Source organism: Cavia porcellus, unplaced genomic scaffold (assembly GCF_034190915.1).
Source record: "Cavia porcellus strain 051 isolate PalLab524CR breed Dunkin Hartley unplaced genomic scaffold, mCavPor4.1 scaffold_4, whole genome shotgun sequence".
NCBI classification, from domain to species: domain Eukaryota; kingdom Metazoa; phylum Chordata; class Mammalia; order Rodentia; family Caviidae; genus Cavia; species Cavia porcellus.
In genome coordinates, this window is record NW_026947487.1 from 63,715,349 (window position 1) to 63,740,714 (window position 25,366).

General features: G+C 38.8%; 1 protein-coding gene across 8 annotated transcripts in view; it reads left to right on the plus strand.

Annotated features, from left to right (window-relative positions):
• Rasgef1b (RasGEF domain family member 1B) overlaps positions 1 to 25,366 on the plus strand; it is a 596,806-nt gene that overhangs the window by 152,417 nt on the left and 419,023 nt on the right. For 6 of the 8 annotated variants that reach the window (XM_063247201.1, XM_063247194.1, XM_063247195.1 and 3 more), the window contains exon 2: positions 6,866 to 6,913. The exons of the other annotated variants lie outside the window; for them this stretch is intronic. In XM_063247201.1, the coding sequence (XP_063103271.1) occupies positions 6,866 to 6,913 (48 nt within the window). The remainder of the gene's footprint in view (positions 1 to 6,865; positions 6,914 to 25,366) is intronic. 8 annotated transcript variants of the gene reach the window in all.

The window sequence follows — 25,366 nt, forward strand, 5'->3', positions numbered from 1 at the left end:
AGGTGAGCAGAGCATCTTCTTTTGATACTCCTCAGCCTTGGCAGCAGTTAGCACCCTACAAATCACTAGGTGGCAAAGCCTTGCGTGCTTGCTGCTGTAACTTTCCATTTAGCCCTTCCTTCGCATGTTGCTTTGGAAATCAAGCTGTGCAATGATACAAGTGGGAGGCTTTCCTAATGTCATGGTAACTCAGAGGTGCCCTTGTTCCAATCTCTAAACAGGGGGCAATTCCTTCAAGTGCAGCCTGCTAGGAGGGCTGCATACGCCTCCCTGGAGTTACTGGGCCACTGCTCACTCCATTTGTAGGGTGATCCCATTACATTGCTCCATGACTTTCAGTCCAGGGAACTTAGACCAGAGCCAGCATTTAAGAATTTAAGAGCATCCCTGTGTCAGTTTCATCTTGCAGTTTGAAGTGGAGTCCCCAATGTTAGTAGACCAAACTGAAACATTTTCTTCTAATTCTCTTAAAAGTAGCAGAGGAATCAGAAACCAGGCTCTGTTTCCAGTGTAGGCAGCAGCTGTGGTGGGGAAACTGAGTGGTCTCCATTGGCTGAAATCTCTTAAATTCTCCTTGGGTTTCCATTATAAAGTCCTGCATGCAGTGTACTCCATCTCAACTGCAGTTTCAGATGTCAGAACCCTCATTTTCATAAGTAGGTTTGGGAAACATAATCACAGTCACTCCTTGCTGTTTTGATATTTGGAGTAACTTTAGAGAACATGCTGCTTTAATTAACACTGCTTAATAAGAGTCAAGGTCAGGATTGTGGGACAGTTCAGTATAATTTGGTTATAGAAGAATATAATGGGTCTCCTTTATAAGGTTTTCTGTTACCGCCACTGCCTCCTGGAGTCTCTGCATACATGGGACTGGAGGGTTAGTATTACTAGGTAGCTGTTTCTATTTAAATGTCTTGAGGTCTACACTGAACCACTCTGTATACAACCTGCTAGCTAAGCACACATGATCTGAGTGCTTCCTGCATAGATGGTGCCAGTTACATAATATCCTCTGCTGCCTGCTACTCTGCCAGGCTCTCCATTCCTTCTCAGCACCAGAACCATCTGGGTCTTTGGCCACTGAGATCAGTTCAAGTCTGATTTTGCTAACTGGCTGATAAATTTCTGATCCATCATCTCGTTTTCATGGTTTCTGTTCTTTCTTTTGAAGCCATTGCTCATAGTGCACTATTCATGCTTCTTCTCTGATTTTTTTTTGACTTGCCTGAATTTAGCAAATTTTCCTCATATGAGTGGTATAGGGTTTAATATTGTAAACGTTGAGTCAATAAGCTAATTTAAGTCATGGTTTTACTACTTCTCAGCAATATGTTTGTTTCTTTGCTTCAGTCTTTCCATCAGTAAAACAGTGATAATAATACAACTGCGCTCACCTCTGAGCCACGTTTTAAGGGTTAACAAAGGCAATGTCTGTAAGCTGCATGGTGTAAGGAATATGCGTCATGAGAGCTCAAAAGTATCAGTTGTTGGTGTTATTTTTATTTCAGAATGTTTTTCTTTATCTCTCTTCCTTGCCTTGTATTTTCTAATTTTTACTCAATTGTTTGAGAAAAACGTGTTTGTATGCATGTGTCTCTCTGTGTGTGTGTCTCTTTGTGTGTGTGTGCATGTGTGCTTCTTTTTGTTTTCTCACTGCATTTTTGTGTTTTTCAAGCTGGTGCAAGGTGCACAGGAAATAGGTCACAAAGAGCCAGGGTAGTGCGATGCACTACCCTGGAGTCACTTCATAGCCATCTTGGTTCTGCTGCTCTGCACACTTTGGAGTCCTAAACGACCCTGTCCACAGCTGCTAGGAGTCAGAGTGATGAGGTGATGGGCTGGAGCTCAGGAAAGCAAAGCCATTCGTTTGTCACATGAGAGGACTTGGGGTTGGGGTGGATCAGACACCTTCACAATGAACACCTTGTCTTGATATGTCTATGGAGACCTCTTGAAAATGTTAGATTTTCTACCTTAGTCTCTGTCTCCTCAAATTAAAAGTGTATTTTGATTCCCCTATTGTTCAACATACTCTGTGTGGAACAACTAAAATAGTTCCTTAATTGTTTTGATTTTTTTTCTATTTTGTTACTATTGTGATATTCATTGTTTCTTATAATTGCACAGCATTTCAGTGATATTGGAGAATAGATATGCCTTTGTGATGTGACCTATAAAATTATTTCTGTGGGAGAAATAAACTTTAGTTGGTAACACCTAATTTATGAGAGAAAAGTTTAGAAGGCCACCTGCTTGTACTAGGAAACTAACTGCGTAAAACGGTATGTACCTTGCCTGTGATCTTTCCCTAAGCTCAGCCTCTATTCTGTCTGCATAAAACATTTACCAGGAGAGACCCAAGCACTCATTTAATGTCAAGTGAAAATGGAATTCCTTTAGAAGTAGATTAGCTTTTAATCTCCTTTATAAATGAAAGGCTTGTCCTTTAAATCATGTTTATTATCATGACTTTTACTTGTATACAAAGGTTACATTCATAGATATTTATGGCATTTAATATGTTATAAAAGCCCAGCTAAACTTCCCAAAATATAATAAATACAGAATTTTTAAGCTTAGGTTTTTAAGTTGGAGAAGTTAAAAATTGTTGCAGATCTGCTTTTAGATGAGTTTGAGTAATTTGCCAAGATTTAGCCTGTTTCTGTTGTGAAAGCCCATCCACTTGGTTTAATTAATATTTACACTGGGCATTTAAAGGAGAAAAGAAAAAGGTTCATTTATTCAGGCTCTACAGTGGGAAAGAGACAGAGAAATAGCAGCCATTTCCTATTCTCACTCCAAGCCACTATTGTCTTTGGCAGGCAAGTGGCTCCCAGGTTGTGGTTTGAAGAACCTATGTCTCTTACATTTCTGGGGCACTTGGAAAATACACATTCCACCAACCAGCGGCTCCTGAGATCCCGCCATGGTGGGACTTAGGCAGCTTATTCTCTCCCCTCTTGGTAAATGCTCTCAGCATGGGCCAGGAGGACAGCCAGTGGCTCCCGTGAGCCTACCGAGTCAAACACCCCCCCCCCATCCCCTGCCATAGCAACTAGAGATAGATGTCTCAGCATCTCTTGGGAGGATGACCACATACAATATAGCAAACACGGGGGATTTCCTTCTATCTTCTGTTTGAAGGCAAAGGTTGTTTTCACTATTCTGTTATGTTTGTTTTGCTCTATTCAATACTCTCTTTCAATTGGTTTTATAATGTTCTGTTCTTGGTTTGATTTTGCTATACCTCATTGACTGGATAACTATTGTGAAGATAACTAGATATACTATAGTACCTATTACTATTATCCCAGTATCCTGCTGTGAAGTTCTGTACCAATTTCACTGCATTGTCTCGATTGGCTTTGTTCTGTCTTGTTCTGTTGTACTTTTACTACCCTCAAAATAAAATTAAAAAAAAAAAAAGAAATACACATTCCTGGGAACTTCCTAGGCTTGGAATTTTTGGAGCTGGGAAAATTACATAGTGAATTGGCCCCTAAATGATATTTTATGAATGGTGCAGTTTGAGAACCACCCTTATACACATTCCCTCTCAGGATTCAAAGAGTTGGCCTTGAATGTGACCATAACGGCCCCTTTTAAGACAGCACTTGGTGTCACTAGACTTTTGTTTTCTGGATTCTTAACTTCTTCATTAGAGTAAAGTTGTCTAGGTCTGTGTATTAGTCTGCTAGGGCTCCCATAATAAAATACCATAGATGAGTGGGCTTTGATATTAAAAATTTATTTTCTGATGGTTCTGAACACTACAAAGCCAAGAAGAAGTTGTCAACAAGGTTGATTTCAGAAACCTCTCTGCTTGGTTGTAGATGGAAGTCTTCGTTTTCACATAGTCTTTTCCCCATGCTTCTGTGCTGTTTGTATTTTGATCACTTCTGCTTATAAGGATGGCAGTCATTTTGGGTTAGGGCCTGCCCACCTGACCTCTATTTAGCATGTTATTTCTTTAAAGGTTTTATCTCCAAAAATTTATATTGTGGGGGTTAGGACTTTAACATATTTGTGGGAAACAATCCAGCTTGTAACAGTACAGATGATCTCAAAACACTGTATGAACAAGTGAAGGTGAACACCATTGATTTTTATTATAAAGTTCCTTTTCCCACCCAATTTCTGTCTATCAGGAAGAAGTCTATTCTTGACCTGATTGGTCTCTCTCTTCCAAGGCAGCAGAGAGGAAGCGGAGACTAAGACAGTTTGCTTTTCATTGGCTTTTTCCACTTTAGATACATTTATTTGAATGAGGAAGAATCTGTTTTAGGCTCATCTGCTTTAAATGGTAAGGGGGGAAGTTACCCAAGAGAACCTCAGAATCCACAATGCCATAATTAATATTAAAAGAATATTCTCTTGCTTTTTTGCTAGATGCATTGGTCAGCTTTGCATCACAATCATAAAATTTCAAAAGCAGTTAACTTATAAAGAGAAAAAAACTCTTATTTTGGCTCACAGTTTTGACGATTCCAGTCTGTGATTGAGTGACTTTGTTACTCTGGGCATTTGGTGTGGTGGCATCGTGGCAGGAGTCTATGGCAGAGCAAAACAGCTTATATCATGAGCTGAAAGTAAAGAAAGGAAGGGGTAGACACCACCGCTCCACAGTGACCTTCAAATGATCCCCACGGCCTAACACCTCTCAGCAGGCCCTGCCTCATAAAGTTGCACCACTTCCAATAGCTCCTGTCAACCTAGGGAATAAACCCTCACATATGAATGTCTGGGGTAATTAACATCTAAACTATAGCAATAGAGGAAACTTGCATTAACTGTGCTAGAGCAGTGGTGGCTAAAACTGTTGGTGCTTTAATGTGGCCTAAGGTGCAAAACTGTACTCGTAATCATTGTAATTTTGACACTGAGCATTTGCACTGCCTGGAAATATCATACAATACTTGTTCCACTGGAGAATATCCTTGATGAAATAGTAACCATTGTTCAGTTTGCTAGGTCTAAGCCCCCCGAGTACATAGCTTTTTAGTATTTTGTGTGATAAAATAAGTTGTATCCATAAAGCGCACCTGCTGCTTTCAGTGGCTATTTTAAGGAAAAGTACCTGTGTGACTGAATTATAAACTGAACCAGTTCATTGTATGAAGGGCTTATGTTTCCAAGGGAGAAATTAGGATTTGGGAAACATTGTTTCTGTTACTGTGATTTTAATAACTTAGCAGCAGTTAAAGGTTTTTGTAGGTGAGGTTGGTGATTAATAAATGTGACTTTTAAATATATGATAAAATGGGATCTCAGCATTACTCAATAAACCATAGATTTTCAAATGACCAATGCTTGATGTTACAAAAAGATCTACTGAAAACACCCTATAGAATAACAAAATGATTATGTAAAAGAGCATAGAAATTGTTCATGGTGTGATTTCAGGCTCTATATTGCAACTAATCTTAAGAAACCACCACTTGTCAAGTTTTGGTATATTATCAGAAAAGAATATCTACAATTATCTGAAAGAATTATTTTAAATACTCCCTTTTTAGATTACATATCTGGGTAAGGATGGATTTCTTTTCACTTATTGCAAGTAAAAAACTATCAAAATAGATTAAAGGCAAAATTGACATTAGAATCAAATTATCTTTTATTTAAACCAAGCATTAAAGAGATTTCAAAATAAAAAAAAATGAAAAGAAAAGGGTTTGGCTGGGGGTTTAGCTCAGCAGCACAAGTACCTGCCTGGCAAATGCAAGGTTGTAAGCTCAATTTCTGGTACTAAAAAAAAAATTAATAAATAAGAATAATTGTAGGAAAGAGATTTGAAAAAATGTAAACCTTCTCATTCATTTTTTTCTGTTATGTACATAAAACGTGTTATAGAACACGAAATGGGCTTCTTATCACTATTAAAATTAATTAATGAATATATATCTTAAAAATTTCTCAGTTCCAATTTCCAGAAAAATGAGTATCGACAGATACAAAGATCCTTGGAAACTTCAGGCTTTTTTAAGAGTGTAAAAGGATTCTAAAGCCCAGAAGTTTGAGTTTGTTGATTTAGGAAGGTATTTTTATACCTGTACTGGAGTAATTGGTTTAACTTTGATTCATGGTACACGCAAGACCAAGTATATTCACTACCTGAAAACTAAATATTGCAAGTTTGCCTTTTTCCTCTTTCCTCTCTGACATAAAAGCCATGATGATACTGTATGCCAAAATATTCTCAAATATAGTTTAATGCCTGCTTTATCTTTCTTAATCCCAAATCAGTTTAGATAATCATGCACAAACTGGAAGGAAATTCAAACTGGTTTTTGAGAGCTTTGTTTTAATCGAATGAAAATTTATTTATGTTAGCAGAAATTGAAATCTGCTCTATAGAAACACATTTGGAAATATTGGCAGAAATGTGCTCTGGTTTTTTTTTTCATCCCACTTATCTTTTCTCTTTTTCCAATTTACAGAGCATTTCCTTCCTTCCTTCCTTTCCTTTCTCTTCCTTGCTCTGCTTTTATTCATTTCCTCCCTTCTTTCCCTTTGCCTTATAATAGTTGCAAGTATTTCTTCCTGCACTGCAGTTTTTGATTTCTGCAAGTGTCCTCGAGGAAAAAGTGCTGAATTGCTGAATATGAACAAGGCATTGACAAAGTGTAGGCTCCTCTTTAGCTTTGCAGCTCTGGGGTATAAACAGGCTTCCTTCCGTTCAGGATATGCAATTCAGTGCTGAACTCTGTACTCTTTCTATTCTTAGCTTACTAGAGGCGGGGAGGAAGGTTAAGGAAAGAATTTTAACTTAAAATTTTTAGTTTCTAGAGGAAATGACTTCAGAATAAGTTTTACTCTTATGCCATGTTCTTCATAGATTTCTTTCTCATTTTTCCTCTAGTCCAAAAGTCGTTCCAGAGTTGGCCTGAAATCAAGTACCAAGCAAAAGGTATGGATGGCTCTTTTATTTTGGCTTCTGGGTTGTTCCTTTATCAAATAATTATTTTTGGTGGTTGTCTTGCTCCTGTCTCCCCCTAATACAATGACTTGTCTTTGGAAGGTCAGGAGAAGTCCAGAAACAAAGTATTTTCGAGATTTGTGTTTGCTTTGCTTCCATAGTAAGGAAGCTGAAAATGGAGAAGGATCCTTGAAATAAAACAAAATATGCGTGAGACTCATGAAACCCAGTGATAGAACCTGCGAATCTCCCCATGGTTTAAAAGATTTCTGAAAACAAGGTCATAGGACTCTACAAGAAGCCTTGCTTTTATTTTCTCAGCCCTTCCCATTGAAGAAATTTGTCACTGTCTATTTGCATTTTTACTATGTTTTATTCTCTCAGCATCTGCTGTGGAGAAGGACCTTCACCTGTGGCCTTTGGGGAATTGGTTTTAAAACATGAGCTCTGCAAGTACAAAGGCATTGGTTTCGATTCTTGGTTCCATCCCTTTATTATGTGACCCTGGACATATCTGTGTAAAGGAGATGATCGTATCCCTAGCATAGTATAGCCTAAGGATAAAATAAGATAATGTATGTGAAAGCACTTCTATCTCAGTGCCTAGCAGAAAATAAGCACTTAAAATGTTTTAAAATTACATTTAATTATTAAAGTACAAAACAATAGAAAATACAAAACTCTTTATCCTCAGACACACATTTAAATTACCTGAGTTCTTGGTGATACATGGAACAACAATGCACATGGATTAACTCTTAGCGTTTTAGGAAAATTTATCTTTGATTTTGAGAGGTTAGTGTAGAAGTTGGCACTCGGTGGAGTCCTTGCCAAACACAAACCACAATACCTTTCTTGGTGTCAGTTGTCAGAGACAAGACTCTGCAAGAATGTAACCAGTCTGAGAAGTGCCTCAGAAGATTGAAAGAGGCAGTGATGTGGAAGCACCTAGCCCAAAGCATGTGCAGATCCTTCCTATTTCTACTAAAGAAGCATCATGTTGATTGCGAAGAGAGAACTCAGGCTCCCGCCCTGCCCCAAATACATAACAGATATCAAAGGCAAACCCTATGTTCCAAGTACAACAGGAGTGCCTTGCAATGACAAACTATTTAATATCCTCCACAACATTCTGGAGTAGGTGCTCTCAGCCCCTCAGAGTGTGTTAGAGAATGAAGCGACACCAGTAGTTTGAACAGAGAATTTTAGGAAGAACTGTTGGGCACCTGTGAAGTTGTTGGTATGGGGAAAAAGGGAATTGTAAGACGTCACAAAATAGTAGTTCTAGGGAACAGCTCCAGGGAAAAAAAGAAACAGTTGGGATTACTAAAGCTTCTTAGACACCTGAGCACCCCACAGAGCTGAAATCCAGACCTGTGGTGGGGGTGGGAGTGAAGGGTGGCTTGAAAACGGTGAGGAGGTGTCCTTCAGGGGCACAAAATGAGACTCATCTTGTAAGTACCAAAATGTACAGAGTGGATGGATTCCGTGAATCTGCACAGGGGAAATAACACTGTACTGCTGGGTTTTGTGTGTGTGTGTGTGTGTGTGTGTGTGTGTGTGTGTGTGTGTTTTGTTCCAACAACCTCTTTCTGGCGCCCCCTACTGGCAGAGCTAACAGGAAGCCAGTAGGGTAGGAGGAAATGGGTTTGCCAGAGTTCCTCCTGGCCCCAGCTTTACAAAATAGGTTAAAGAAAGGTGAGTTTAGAGCTGAGAGACAATTATTTTAGTAGCTGGTAAAATTATTAGCTTCATTTTTCCAGGAGGAAACCAAGGCAGAGATGTGTCAAGCCGTGTTTCTTGTGGGGTTTTTGTAAGGATGAAACAAGACTCTTTTCTTTTTTCTCCTTTCCCCTTTCTAGCTAATAACTTCACACATGCTCAGCGGTCCTTCCTGTTAAGTTCTCTGTTTGAGTTACTGGTGTAGTTTCTTCTAGCACACATTGAGGGCTCAAGATCACCTGCATCAGAGGGCTATGGGGAGTATCTGACAGTTCATCTGTGTAAGGTCACCTTCTGTACTGGAATGTTTGCTGTGTCGATATTCCCTGTTGTCATCTGATAAGTGTTAGGAGCTGGGCTGGAGCCTGTCTTTCCAGTCAACAGGATGCTTCTGTACTAAAAATAACAGCCATCTTCACAGGCAGAGACATCTTTGGCCAAGTGACCCAGAAGAAAGTGGCAGAGAAAAAATTTAAATCAGTCTGGGGTCCACAGTTCATGTTCTTGAACATTTAAACAAGTGACTATATCAAAAATAATTTGATGAATCTTTCTTTTAAAATCTGCAAAATAGCGATGATTTTTCGCTGGTGAGGTTTTCAAAAAGATGGAATGAAACAGACATGATGTGCCTGTTACCCTACCTGGTATATAGTAGGTGCCCAGTAAATACAAGCTCTCATTAAATATGGCAGTTTTGTTATTTTGGACATAGGAATTATTTTTGCCCCAGGGACTGTCTGTAGTTTTGAAAATATTGCTTTTTGCCCTTCGACTAGTCTCATTTCTAGTGGGCTATTTACTTAGGTGATTATTAGCATATTTTAAAGTTTTCTGAGTTGGAAAGTGAACAATCAAGAGAAGTTGAAGCTGGGACTCAACAGTGGTGTGAAGGATTTATTGGTGATGTTCTTAAAATAAAAATTTATTAGGGGCTGAATTAGAGCATTAAGTTCTTCACTTCAGGTTTAAGCAATGGAGAAATCATTGAATTTTCCTGTTCATTCTTTAACAAAAACAGCTGATTATTGGCTTTCTGATTGTTCTAGACACTGCAGAGTATGGGGAGGGGACGATACGAACACTAACATGGACTCTGCCCACAAGACTGTTGGCTGTAATTTAGCAGAGGAGTATGATTCCACAGCATGGCTGCACATTCTCCCCCTCTGTACTGTCCTGAGGGGGGCGCTGGGTGTATGTGTCTTGTTACGTTAATATAGTGCTACTGTGAGTGGAGTATGCAGTGAGCCTACTACAGAATCAACCTGTATGCAGGAGGGATTGGCAGGTGTAGGGGGAAGACAGATGCCTCTCCCTGAGGATCGTGGTAGACCCTAGGGCGATGGCACCTTGTAGTGGCTGTGTCAGGGTCAGGCACCATTCCTCTGTAAATTAGGCTGTTTATGGCTTATTTTCCTTCAAAGCTTACTGTTCTTTTGCTTAAAAGTGCTGATTATCTCAGTAATTCTCCGGGAATTAAGGGAAGGGCATTCTTTACATATGTACCGAAACCAGAGCTTTAAAGAGAAGCAGGCCTTAGAGATTAACATGGTAGTGATGATGTCTAGGATCCTCCTGATAGCGCTCAGGGTCATAGTCATGCTGTCAAGGTCATACTAAGCCTTCTTAATTTCTGGTAAAAGTTAAACGGTTAGATTGTATTGAAAAACAGTCTGTAGCATATGAGGATACCTAAAACCTGTTTTTGATTCCCTTGCATCAAGGGAATTAGAGCAAAATGAACCCATGGAGGAAAAAGACTGGGAAATGCATATTCTGTTACCCCAAATAGAATACTGGGGAGCGAGGCTGAGACAAATTGAAGACTCTGGTTGCTACTCTTAAGTATCTTTTCAAGATTCATAATAACGTGAAGAGTAGCATATGACATATAATCAGTGTTCTGTTTTGCAAACATTCAATAGTTGCACTGTTTCCATCTCATTATATGTATTTTAAGACTAGACTTTACTTTTTAGAGCAGTTTTAGATTCATAACAAAATTGAGCAGAAAGAACAGAAATTTCCTGTAGATTCCCTACACTCACCTGCATAACGTCCCTTACTGTGAACATCTCAGCAGAGTGGTACATTTGTTACTATGGATCAGCAGCATTGCAACATCAATGTCCAGCGTTACCAATGCCCTACCGTACACTGAGATTCACTCTTTGTTTTGTACATTCTGTGGGGTTTGACAAATAATGACCTATGTCCATCATGATGGTATCACACAGATTGCTTTCACTATCATAAAAATCCTCTACTTTTTTAGCTGTCTCTCCCCTCCCCCGTGCAATCACTGATCTTTACTGTACCCATGGTTTTGTCTTTTCCATAATGTCTGTAGCTGCAGTCATACAGCGTGTAGTCTTTTCAGCTTGACTTCTTTGACTCGGCAGTATGCATTGAAGTTTTATCCATGTCTTTGCATGGCTTAATCACTCATATCTTGTTAGAACTCAATAATTATTCTTTGGATAGATCACAATTTATTTGTGCATTCATCTACTTTGAAACATCTTGATTATATTTTGACAATTATACACAAAGCTGCTCTGAACATTCATGTATAGATTTTTTTGTGGACATGAGTTTCCAGCTCTTTTTGGAAATGCTAAGGAAGGTGACTACTGGATTATATGGTAAGAGGGAATTTAATTTTGTAAGAAAACACTAAACTGTCTTCTAAAGAGGTTGTAGCATATAGCATTTTGTCTCTCGGGGCAATAAAAGAGCTCCTTTGGCTCACATTCTCACCAGCATGTGGAGTTGTCAGAGTCCTTGATTTTGGCCAGGTTAATAGGTATTTGGTGATGTTCCATTGTCACTCTAATTTGTCTTTCCCTGATGATACATGTTTTTTATGTAGTTGCTTATCATTTAGTGTCTTTTTTTTTTTTGGTTGAGAGTATGCAAAAGCTTTTGCTTATTTTTTAAATCTATTCTTTTCTTATTGAATTTTAAGTTTTTAAAATATATTTTGGGTCTTTCATCAGATGTCTTCTGCAAATATTTTTCCCATTCTGTGTCATATCTTTTCAGTTTCTTGATGTGCTTTTTCAGTTATTTATTTATTTAGAGACAGGGTTTTATCATGTTGTACAGGCTGATTGCAAATCCTGAACTTAAATGATCCTCCTCCCTCAGCCTCCCAGGTAGTGGGGACTACAGGCTTGTGCCATCGTGTCCATCTGAAATTTTTAATTTTAATGAAGTCCAGCTTATTAATTCCTTCATGAATCAAGCCTTTGTTTTTTTCTTTCATATTATGATAAAGAAAATTAATTTGCCAAATCTTAACAGTTAATAGAGTGTTTAAAATATTCTTGTTCTCCAACCAACACATTTATGTGTCTAGTAATCTTGAGTTTATGATTTCACTCCTAGAAAAACCATCTTTTTGGGTCAGATAAATAAATTCATAGTTACATTCGAATTATATGGCTTTAACTCTAAACTCTCCTAAGGCTATTTGCATTTCAATAGGTGGCAGAAGCTAATAAAATTGAGTTGTAGGGGTGGGATTTCTGGCATTTGCAAGCAGAATGCAATTTTGGTTTGGTGGAAAGATCTTATCCTCACTTCTAAAATTACATCGTTTACCTATAAGATCAGTTCAAGAGACATTAATGGGCCAGGTGACTGATCACCATGCATATGGCTGTGGAAAATCAGTCTTTCACATTAGGTACTGAGACTGACATTGACATGTCTGGTTCAGCACGAGATTCTCTCTTCCTCCCTGCTCACTCCTCATCAACCTCCTTTATGAGGGCAGTGCCTATCTTTCCTCTGTGAGCTAGCTCCCAACAGAAATTGTGCTTTGTCAAGATTTAGACCTTTTCCCTACTTGCTTACTCTCGTACCTGGGAGGGTCTTGTACTTTCTACCTAGGCGGTTCTTGAAAGTTGGTAACATATTTGCAAAAGAGCCCACTTCCTCCCTTCACAACCAAGCCAATCATGCCATGGCCAGGACAGCGCTGACACGAGTTGCAGGTCCTCAGAGAAGGAACTTTTAGTTTATTCCTGCTACAGACTTAAAAAGGCTCTGGTACATTTCCTGTACTGCTCTCATTTTCTGATTCCATCTGGATGCTCCATCAGCAGTGTCATCTTGCCCTCTGATCTCTGTATTCAATTCCCTTTACCCCGATATGCACAGCCACCTCGACTTTCCACATCCCACACTGGAGCAGGACATTTGTTGTAATCAGTGAGCTTACACTGGTGCCCCATGGTCCCCAAGTACCCATAATATACATTGGAGCTCATCTGGCTATTGTACATTCTGTGGGTTTTGATAAATGTACAATGATATGAATCCACCGGATGTTATACTATTGTTTAAGAGTTCCACTGCCCCCAAATCCTCTTGTACTCTGCCTATTAATCTCCTCTGCTCTCAGCCCTTGGTAACCACAGATTTTTTTCTGTTTTTGTCATTGTGTTTTTTCTAGAGAGTTGTATATTGTAATTGGAATCATACAGTAAGTCCGTACTTTTTCAGATTGGCTTCTTTGAGAGTAATATTCATTTAAATGTCTTCCATGTATCCAGGTGTGGTGGCATACACCCATAATCCCTGCACTAGGGAGGCTGAGGCAAGAGGATTGTTGCATGTTCAACCAGCCTGGGCTACAAAGTGAGCTCAAGGACAGCCTGAACTGTATAAAAAGACCCTGTCTCAAAAATACAAAAAAAAAAAAAAAAAAAAGTGTAAGTTTCCTCAATGTCATTTCATGGCTTCACAGGTCATTTTTAAAAAATTTAATAGTTAGTTTTGAAAAATTCTAAGGAACTTTAATCAACACCTAGTAATTATATATACTTATGGATTATTGTATGACATTTCAATATGTGCATATATGATGTACCACGATCAGATGGTTGTTCATCTCAGACATTCATCATTTCTTTTCTTTAGGAGCAAAACATGGCTGCACATTTGCTTTATAGGGCCCTTTAGTGGCCAAGCTATCAGGAGTGGGCTGCTTAGTGGCTTCTCAGGGCTGTAGAGGGGGTGGGCGAGTCTCAAGCTGGCATGACCTTGGGAGCCTAGGTAGAGGAGGGCACAGTCGGCTGGGCTCTTCCTGCAGGCCATTGTGGTGCTGTGGTAACCTAACGGCTTCCTGAGTGGGCTCAGGGCCTGCAAGGATACTGCAGCTGTCCAGGCATTAGTGGGGATGGCTGAGGCCTCCAGCTTACCCTTTCCTCACCCAGCAACATCTCTCTCATTTCACTGTTGGCTTTGAAAATGGGGTGGTGGATGTGGTGTGCTTCATTCTCTATTTGTTAGGCATTCTGGGTCTGTGATCTGCAGTGTTTATATCACGTCCTCACTGAATTCCAGTGCTCTGCTGCAAACACTCCAGTGATGTAGCTGTTACTCTTTCTTTGTTGTGTGTGTGTGTGTGTGTGCGTGTGTGTGTGTGTGTGTACAAATCATCTTGCTCATGTTACTCCTGCTCTTCATTTCTTTTTAGTTCTGTATAATATTCCGTTGTCTGGATGCAATGCAGTTTTTAAATTCATTCACCTACTGAAGGACATCTTGATCGCTACAAATTTTGGTAATATAAACAGAACTGTTACAAACACCCACAAGCAGGTTTTCATGTAGACCCAAGTTTTCAGCCCATTTGGGTAAATACCAAGGAGCAGATTGCTGGATCAATTTTTCTTTATCATTTTCTTACGGTGATGACTCACAATCTGTTCCTTTAAAATATATGCTCCAACCCTGTGTTTCCCTACATGCGCTTATCTATTTTTTGACTATATATCTCTTGCTTTAAGCCTCTAGAGCCTCCAAGTATGATCTATGACCCCCTTGGAGGTGGTTAAGGAAAGAGTGAACTGTTACATAACAATAGTACAGAGAAGTTTTGAATGTTGTAGTTACATTTGAACATCGAAGCAGTAGAGACCAGAAGATGTGCTTATAGCACCCGAGAGTTAAATTCTTGTCTCATCATGCAGTTTCTGCTCGTATCAGAAAGTGGTTTGGGGCCTTTTATATCACTATGAGAGCCTGAAGACTGAATCTACTTTAAGAGAAATTAAAAGCCACTACTTTCAGGTAGTGACAACCCTCCTTTAAGGTTTTAACAGGAGAAGGAAAGGAAATCAGACTCCCTAGAGCAGAGCTCATATTAACTTTAGTTCATGTTATCTTCCCACAGCCTTGGGAAGGTACCCAGTGGCTTCCTGGAAGCTGCTGCCTGAATAAAAAGGGACAGAACAAGCAAGATGGATTTAACAGAGATGACAATCATTTATGTAGACTCAAAACAATAGAATTCTAGGAGAGATTGCTGTTATTTCTTTCCAGGAAAAAAAAAAAAAGCTGATTAACACTCTTAAATTTTGGTTAGTTAAAAAGTACTATTTTGTTTTTCTAGATAGAAGGAAATTTTTGAGACAAGTAGTATGCAAAATACTGAAGGGTGTGTGTCAGACACACTGACGTTAACTTTTATTGTTACCTCTTCTCTGCGTTTTGGTGGTAAAAAGACCAAGAACGTCAAAGTAGTCATTTCAGCAATGTGGGTCAAATCTGTTGTTATGAGCTCCAGGGGCCTGCTGTCCAGCGCTTTGTTCTTCTTGAACTTGTGTTATGTTGAGTAGGGTTTGGAAAATATGAGTCTGGGGCTAAGGCTTTGGAAATGCATCATATATTTTTTAATTTTATTTTTAGATGACAGTATATATTTATAGGATACAGTGTATCATGGTTTTTTTTTAATGTGATGGCACTGCTTACATGAGGATTGGATTCATCAGTTTTCTCTTACCCATGCTACCTAAGTTTTACAAAGCTTGTATTTCTGTATCTTATATCTTTTGGCTCCTGTCAAGAGTTTGCTTCATTTCTGTCTTCTCTGCCTTAGTTTTCAAATATCTAGAGACATCCCCAAATTAGAATGCATGCCCAGATTCAACTTAGACTCAGAAGAGGCAGCATCAGGATTGATGCAAACCAGTAGTTTTAGAAGCACCTTTCATCAGAGTAGGTGTAAGGGAAGGTAATAGGGGGCAAAGATATATATGATAGTGTTATATCATATGCTTGAACATTTCCAAAATGTAAACCTACTTCAGGGGGAAGGATGGTATGAGAGTGGTGATAGGGATGGAAATGATTAAAGTGTGTCATGTGCATGTACAAATCTACCAGACTGAAACCCATTAATCTATAAATGCACTAATAAAAAGGTGAGAAAATTCATTAACACATGCATTATCAGCAAAGTGAATAAATAGCAGACGTGTTCTCCTGAGTCCCATGGAGGTGAGGCCATGTTGGATTGCTCAGAGCATTCACCTTGTGTTTCTGGATCAAAGGAAGAGCAATCGTTTCTCAGACTTCGGCTCACCTTGTTAAATATTAAACGTGGTCACTGCTCAGTTCCTCTGCAGTCCTCTGAGCTCCAGTGAATTTCTCCTGGCTCGTCCTCTAATGGGCTTTCCTGGTCTGTGAATTGAAGCCAATGGTTTGGAGTGACGACCACTGTGCCAGGAGAAACCATGAGTTTGGACCTAGTGGATGGTGGAACTAGGAGGTCAGGGATCCCTGAGAAATGTCACACAGAATCTGCAAAGCAGCCCACCTTTTCTCTTAATTGAAGCAAATATAACTGAAAAATTCATGGTCTGACACCTCAGAGAAGCTGGTCTGGGTACCCTATGCCAGAGTATTATGAAGTCTGAAACTTGATTCTGTGTCCAATTTTCTCTAAATGGCCTTTTATTTTAGGTTAACTAAAACAAAGAAAGTGTTTTAATTCACGTAATTTGAATCTTCTATGCCTCAGAAATATTCAAGCTGGGATTTCAGTAGGGAAGAATGAAAATATAGCTGTCTCTCTCTTTCTTGTAACAAAGATCATTCTTTATGCAAAGATTAAAAATTCAAAATTCAAACTCATTCTATTTTGTCTCTTGAGTGGTTTTGAAAATACTGAACCAATATTTTAAAGTACAAATGCTTTCATATGAATATCTGGGTTTCTGGTTTGTCCTGGGAAGTTGGAATATCTGGAAATTGGCATGGACTTATGACTGACAATCATTAAATGTAGCTGTGTGTCTCTACCCCCCTAAACAGGTCAAACCCCCTGCCCCCCCAGTTCACCCAGTCCTCACCTTTGTCTGTTCCTTTCCTGGTGTTCATCAGCTCATGCCTTTTGCTTCTTCTTAGGTCTTGATGGCATTTGAATTTTTTACTTTTACTATACAGAATATTGTGCTATTTTTTCCTTGAATTCTAATCCTTACATAGATGTTATAGCTGAAATCAACCCCAGTCTATCTTGCAAGCACTCTGTTTAGTAAATTCATTAATCAGGGTTCATATATTCTTTGAGACATTTTTGACTTCAAGAATTTATTTAAGCAAATATTCTTGGCTTAAACTTATTTTCTTCTAATGTATTGTGATATAATTATCATTGCAAATGATAATTGAGTTCCACACTTCTGCATTTCTTATAAAGTCCTAGATTTAGTATTTGCTTAAATTAATAATCATTTTCCTTTTAAGCAAAATTAAGAACAGAAGTTTACAGGAATATGTTAACTTTCTATGTAATGGCATAGCCCAAGTCCAGATGTTATTTTAATTGAAAGTCTTTCAAGCCAAAAGATACTCTCCAAACCAATAACTCTCACACAAAACAACTAGGATGGGGATAAAACAGAAGAGAGAAGTAAGTCCACAAAAGGAAGAAGTATAAAACACAACCTGGATATTAAAACATGAATGGTGAGCTCCTGAGAACTTTGCTATTTCCCACCCTTTTCCCCTTTAAGAACCAAGGAAACTTAAGTTTAAAGATGTTGATAACTTGCCCAAGGTGACAGTGAATGACAAAGCCAGGATTCAGTCAATTTGACTGCAGAATCTGCTTGCATCCCTAGTTGTAAGCAGTCTGCCCTGCTAGGATGGCTCAACCCACAATGAGAGCATTGTGCTGTGGGATGAAGCTGTGACTGTCGGGGCCTGCCGGATCCAAGGTGGGTTCATGGCCTCAGAACATCCGTCTGCAGACTGGTTTGGGGGAATCTGAATTAATTAGTGGGGAAACATGACCTTTTGGTTTTTTACCCTTGTGCTTTTAGTCCAATCCAATGTCAGAGGAATTTTGGGTCAGCACGAATGAGAGCCAGGAGGAAATGGGGAAAGAGAGGATCAGAAGTACACACACACTGGGAGACAGGCCTAGGGATGAGAGGCATGGCAGTGAACAAGGACCTGCTGTGGGCAGAGGCAGAGTGATGAGGCTGAGGCTGTTTAATTATGAAGTTCGAGCCTGGAATGGGGCGAAGCGGCACCCTGCCTCTGCAGGGAACATGCATAGCTCAGCACTGGAGCATGTCTAACGCCACTTGATCCTGTTTCCTGGCTTCCTTGCTCTATGTTCTTTTGTCCTTCACTAAATGTTCAAAATTTTAAAAACATTAAATATATTGTAAATGAATAGTCCCAATCTTCACAGAAACAACCTGGGTTGCTTACCACAGCTGGTCCTGGTTCCTCCATTGCCTCTTCCAGTTTGACTATCCTGTCCTCCTGTCTTTCCACGCCTCATTCTCTTTCCTGGCCATCCTACCTCCTCTAGCCATCACCCCACTTTAATGGAGGAGCTTTCATCAGCAGAGCCTCATCTTTCCTGGTGCGGTGCTTCATGAAATTATAAAGAGCCCGGTTGTCTGCAGGATTTCTCAGCCGACTCTCCAAGTGCCTCATTATCTGTCTGTTTCTCTGGCCTGCAGAGTTGGAAGCAGAGGGCAGGGAGCTGAGAAGACTGGCTAAGCAGGATAGAGGCTGAGAGAGAGAGCGCACGCAGGCAAGAGGAAAGTACAGTTCAATTAGCAATATGCTGTGGGCGCTCTGCACAAGCTATTGACATATTACCCTATGGAAAAGCTCACCTTACATTTCAGAGTTGCAGCTATAATTGTATATATACATACATACATATATATATATATATATATATATGCTAGAAAGCTATATGTATAATTATACAGTTCACTAGAAATAATTATCTAAGTTGTTCTCAGTCCTTTCAGACACAACAACCCCTTTTGAAAATAAGTACTTAATTATTTTGCAACAATGAACTCTTTTATTTACATGGATAATATAACCTATGTATGCGATATTTTTAAAATTTCTGTAGCTGTATAAAATAAAGTGAAAAATAACAGTAGATAATATAGATGTTAGGAAGGACTATCCTGGAAAAATATAACACCATCAGATATTTTTGCCTTTTTCATTTTTTGGTAATAGGAAGAATCATCAGGAATTGGACTGTGAATAAAGCAGTGTTAATCACCCAAAACCAGGAACAGTGCTATAGTCTGTGATGTGATTTCCCAAAATGGTGACTGTGATTAGCAGAATGATGGTGCCTTCAGAAATGACCACATACCAAACCCCGGCACCTACAAGTAGGCCGCTTTGGCAGAAGGGGCTTTTCAGATGTGATTAAGTGAAAGATTTTGAAATTAGGAGATGGTTACAGGATAATCCCCATGGCCCAACATAATCACAAAGAGCTTTGTAAGAAGAGTCAAAAATGTCAGTCAGTGAAGATATGACCCTGGAGAAGAGGTTGGGTGCTAAAGGGCCATGAGCCAACGAGGGCTCAGAGCCTCAGGAAGATGGACAGGGCAAGAAAAGGACTTTTCCTCAACCCTCCAGAAGAAGCATAAGCCCTGATGATTCAGTTTAAATACCAGACCAATTTAGACTGCCAAGTGATAAAACTGTGTTGTTTTATTAGGATCGTGATTATTTCTTTGGGCAGCAAAAAGAAACTCATGCGTGTTCCGATCAGCTTTTGGAAAATTCCAGACTATCAAAGTACAGTGTTTATAACATTTATATGAGAGTTTCTTTCCTTGAAAACTCACTGTGTGGTTAAGCGTGTGCAAATATTCTTTGAGTTATGCAGAAAGTGGAGCTAGATTCCAGACTCCAATAATGATAAATAGCTTTCATTGCGCTGCCCTGTCCTCCCTCTTCTCTGTTACCCAGTGCAGCATTTGACTCACTGTTTTTGCGGAGCAGTCAGCACCCCCTTCTTGTTTTGTGATCTCCTCACAGCTGATGGCATGTGGCTTTGCCTTGCCTGGTTAAGGGCTTTTGCACATGCGTTTCCCTCCCTAAAGCATTTGAAACTCTTGCCTGAGCCATATGATTTTCCTCCCTCCTACAGTGACCATCAGCTTTCCGGTCCCTGTCTTTGACTTATGCCTCATGGTCCTTCAAAACTCATCCCAAGTGCCATCTCTGTGTAGCAGCCTCTCCGACTTTAACCCTCATGGGTAGGTCTCTTAGGTTTTTATTGCCCCCCCCCCAAATCATTTACCTTCTATCTCTCACCTGTTTTGTTTGTTCTGTGTTCAGTGTGCTGAGCACCTTATAAACATTTTGTTATTTGTACTGGTCCTATGGGTCAGTTACTATTTATCTCTGTCTAATAGAGGGGGAAGCTAAAAGTCAAAGCATAAATCTTTAAACTGTATAGATTTAAAAATCAAAAGGAGTCATTCTTAGAATCCTTGATGTTTGAAAAGTTTGAATTTGAAAGGATTATATTTAAAAAGGAAGAAATTATTACAACATTTTACTTGTTAGCAGTCATTTAATATGTTTGTACATAGAATTTCCAGGCAATGCCTCATACTTTTTAAAATGTCTGCTTTTGGAGTGGGTGTATGGTTCACTTTATGCATTTATATTGTTTGAACTTCTTAAATTGTCAATTTGTGGGATCAAATTTGTTTGGCTTTTCTGTAAAAATTTTTTTTAAAATAAAAGGCTTTAATGGTATTTTAAGTCTTTTTCTAGACCAATTCATTGCTTTTCTGCTTTCATCTGTAATTTTGCATTCACTCATATGCATTGATTTGTTTCATGCTCAGCCTTCACGTTGTTGTGAAGTTGTTCAGTTCCAGGCACTGGATATGGCACTAATAAAGAAAAATGAGCATTTTGTTTGAGGGGCTCACATTCTAATGGGGAATGCACTCAACAGTACATCAGGTAGCCGTGGTTTGATGATTACAGCCACTTTGATGATTACTGAGAATATTACACATGTAAAAACATCAAATAGTAACAATTTTGAGTTATGCTAAATTGTATGACACAGACTCTAGGTTTTGGGAGAGTTCCAAAACCTTTTCAACGAGTAAAAGTTTAATTTTGCTAGATTCAAACATTTTTAAAGCAGCAGAACTGAAGTAAGATGGTGAGAAAAAATATTCCTTCACGTGGCTTTAGTTCTGACTCCTGCAGGGATCACCGTCTCCTGAGAGGCTGTTTACAGAGCCTGTGAAATATGATTCTTATTGGCAATAGGAAATTATTAGATGTCTAGATAATGGGTTTACATCTGGTCCTAAGAAATGATGGCTTTCCTTGGACGTGGATCCCTGTGGAAAAGTGGGTCAAAGGCACTCATTTCCTGTTTCTTTTTCCTGTCACTCCCTGGTACCATGGCCAGTTGAAATTTGTGATCCTGATATACACTCCAAATCAAGATTGTCCATTGGCTACCACAACACTTAGCCATTTTAGGTTCTCAGTAGATAATTTGTGACTACAACATGAATATGTTAATATATTTATGCAAGTGGGATTAATTGGCATTGTTTATATTTTCTGACTTTTCAGTTTCCCACAGATCCTAGTAATTCATAGCAGAGTTGATAATTATATTTTAGTTTGTGATAATACTACCTGTGAAATAAAAATGCTAAAAGTTGTAATTTAAAAATTATTGGATTTATTACACTAATGAATGCCTGTTGGTTTGCACAATGGACTTTCTTGTGCTAAATTTAATTTTTTGCTTCAAAGATTTATGTTTGGATCTGACATTTTCTTTTATTTTAATGAGGAGTATCATTGCAGGCATTAATTATAATACCTAATGTTCACGCTACGATTTTCACCTACAAATGTAAAAACTTTTAAATTCAACCACAGAGTACAGGCAGCAGTTATTTATGTTTTAGAGAAAGGTTTAAAATTTAAGTGATTAAATAAAACAACAGCAAAACAAAATTGGGAGATATATATTCTCCCACCCCAAAGCTTCCCAGCCTGATCCTAAAGCTGATTGTAATGGTGCTGATGAGGTTTTCTGAAATTCCTACAAGTGGTACTACAAACCTGAGAGGCAAGGAAGTCTTTCCCTGTGGTTTTGATTTATAATTTCATCAGCTGCAAAATCAAAGCTAAATTCCCCCTTGTTTTGTTCTCTGGTGTTAGGGTTCCAGGCAATGATATTTCATAATGCTTCTCAGATGGGGGCCTTTGATTGTTTCTGAAGATCTTCATTCCAGTTGTACTTCTGGGTCCCTTTCCTTTCCCTGCTCTGCTCCCTGGGGCAGTGGGATGGAGGTCTGCAGATGAGTTGGCCCCCAGGGTCCTTCTTATTGGTTGATTTCTGGGGAGCATTAGACAATGGGCAGTGCTGGAGGTACTGGAAACCAGGCCACCACCTTCCTCAGGTGAGCCCATCCTCTTTTAACCCTTTAGCCTAGAGGTGGTAGTAGCTGGCTACTGTTAATCTCTGAGCTGCCTAAGTTTCCTGTTGGCCTCTAATGGCTCTTCCACCAATTTGATGTTATTCAAGTCTCTGTTTTTGTTAACAAAATGGTTTCTGAGGCCCTGCTTAAGCCTGGACTACCATAAGTATCATATCGAAGGGTTGCTGTCTGCCAACAGAATGAACCATTGAGAGAACTTTTGGAAATTTAAAGTTCATAAACTGTCCATTTTAGTCATCAAAGCAAGAGAATGATATGGGAAAATTTAGGAGATAGCTACTGAATCATTTGGTAGATAGGCATTTCTGGACTGATGAGTTATTTTTTATTCTACTATAAAACAAGGCACATTAATTACACGGATCTGTGAAATTTTTTATAGTACACCTTGGATTTATAGCATTTCATTATTAGCGAATGATGTAATGAAGAATAAAGTGATATCATTAAAATATATTAATTGATATACTTAAAAGTTTATACTTAACAGCATAATATCTTTGTCCTTATTGAGGCAGATAGTGGTATTACCAAAAAAAAGGTAAGAAATAAATTTACATGATTTTTCAGAGACTGAGAAAACAGTTCTATCCTGGATCAGTTACCAGCATAAGTAAGGGACTTGTTTCCAGTTGTTTTCTGTGGTTTGCTCTAGTAGCATGCCACTGGATAAATTGCATGAGTAACTTGGCAGATGGTTCTGGGGCAGGGAAGTCAGAAACCATGATGCTTTTCTTACCTGTTGGAATTCTTGCTGTGTCCCAACATATCACAAGGGTGACAGGATATTGGGGCAAACTCATCCTTTTATCAGATGCCCACTCTCATGATCCCTAACCCACTCACTGATAATGGCATTAATCCATTCCTGTGAGCAGCATCCTCATGATTTAGTCACCTTGGAAGACCCTACTCTTTAATACCATTAAGTGAAATCTTACCATGGATGCCAACATGGTCTAATAAAACCAGAGCTACTTTAATTGAAGAAGTATGTAGAAGAGCAAGAAAATGTCTGACGGGATATATCTAGAGATCTATCTGAGTATTTGGTCTTTTTCTTTACCAGATTAAAACATGAAAATGTACCTGTTTTGTCTTAGTTTAGAGCATGATTATGTGAAACTCTGATGGTTACATCTTCAAATGTCTGTGATAGAGTTTCAACCAACATGCATGAAAAAATGTTGACACATGTCCAGTAAATGTTGGATATTATTATTTTACTTCTGTTTTTGATCACTAACCGAGCATTCAGACAAGTATATTTTGGAAGCAGTCATAGGAAAGGTGAAGGAGGAAGAAGAGCGTGCCGAGTCTCTCTACCTGATGGAGTTAAGGAAGAGAAGTACAAGTCCCATGTGTGAGCTGGTGATCTGAAGTTGCCAGAAGTTGTCGCCTCTCTATTGGCCACATCTTTTTATTTCAAATCATTTCAGTCTCCATGTTCAGTCGGGATATTTAGCACAGTCTTAGAACAGGAAGTGATAGAGAGAAGTTGGCCATTTATCTCCATTTGCTCTGAGCATTTGTCGCATTTCCCGTTAGTGTAAAGTGACCCCTTTCCCTCTCTTCATTGAGTCCCTAAACTAGCAACCTCACAAGATAAAGAGCACAAGAGAGAGGGAAGTGCAGGGGAAGAAAGAGTCCTGACTGGGAACAGCAGATGGAGGGTTCTGCTAAAATTGCATGTGGCAATATTTTTCAAGTTGGATGCTAATGTTCCCACCTTGGGAAAGGAGAGCCCTGTGAACCTCAAGTCCTTAGGTGTACTTTGGGAAAAGGGGTCCAGAACATCTGATTTAACCTCTTATCTTTCCAATACATTCTGAGGAAAATCCTTTCTAATTTCATGTTAGTTGTGATACTTTGCAAATTGCTAGCTCCCAGCATTTGTTTATTTATTACAGCCCTTAGAGTTTATAATTAATCCTAATTAATGATGGTATAATTAAAATAAATATCGCTGCAGAAAGTCTTGAGCTTATGTGGTAGGTAGTTCTAAACAAATAGTGATGTTTCTTTTCTGATTTAGCAACAGGAAATGGAGCAAGCATAGGGGAGTTTCTTTTATGGTTAACCCTCTGCCGCTAAGACCTTTCTTTCTAGTATTTGGAGTCACTGTGAGACCCTGAGTTGAGAGCAGGGAGAAATGATGCTGAGAAAGAAGGATGACAGCAAGGAGTTTTATCGATTTGTGGAGAGTAAGGCTGCATGAGGGGGAGAAATTACTACTTGATAATCGAGTCTTTTAGACAAAATAAGCTTAACACATAACAAATGCATGACTGAGTTCCACTAAGGAAGAATGGTTTTGTTTTGTTTTGAATTTTCCAGTATCTTTTATTAAAGTTACTGAAGTGGTAAAATAATACAAAGTTAACTACATATAATTTTATCCCATTATTTTTGTTTACCGAAAAATAATTTTTTATTTGTCATGCAAATGCATACGTATAATTTTTAAAGTAAAAAAATGCTAACAGGCATACTTTTAAAAAATAACATCCATCAGTGTAAACCTATTCTCTACTGATAAGGAACTGCTTAGAATACTTTTCTTGTTTTATGACTTCCTGTGAAATCAGAATTTTTAGTCCCATATCCTTTTTACTTCCCATATCCTTTCAACATAGTTAATTTGTAATTTTTGGTTAAATTCGTATCTACGGGCTTTTTGTTTTTCCTGGGTAAATATTGAGTTTTGCTAGGCCAAATACTAGTCTATGATTATATTGGCTTTGTTTTATAACATTGTGTTTTTCCTGGAATTAATAACTGCCTTATTCATTGTTTTTAATCTGCTTTATAGTCTTTGAATCTCTGGCCAAGTCTACCAATACTTTCCAACAGTTTTATCAAATGTCTTAAAATTTTCTCATAGTCAGACCCATCAAATTATCTGTGGCATCCGTCTTTCCTTCCTGATGTCTTTCTCAGCCCTGCTTACTCCTTCTCATGCTAGGTAGGCTTGGCCCCAGGCCCGCTACAGATCGGACTCGGACGGTGCCTATTGCACTTTGTGTCTCTCTCTTGAGTCCAGGGTTCCATGTTATTTTCTTTTGGATTCATTTATTTATCTTTCTTGAAAAGTGATGGAAGTCAAATTTTCTGAGACTTTACATATTTGATTGTGGTCTTT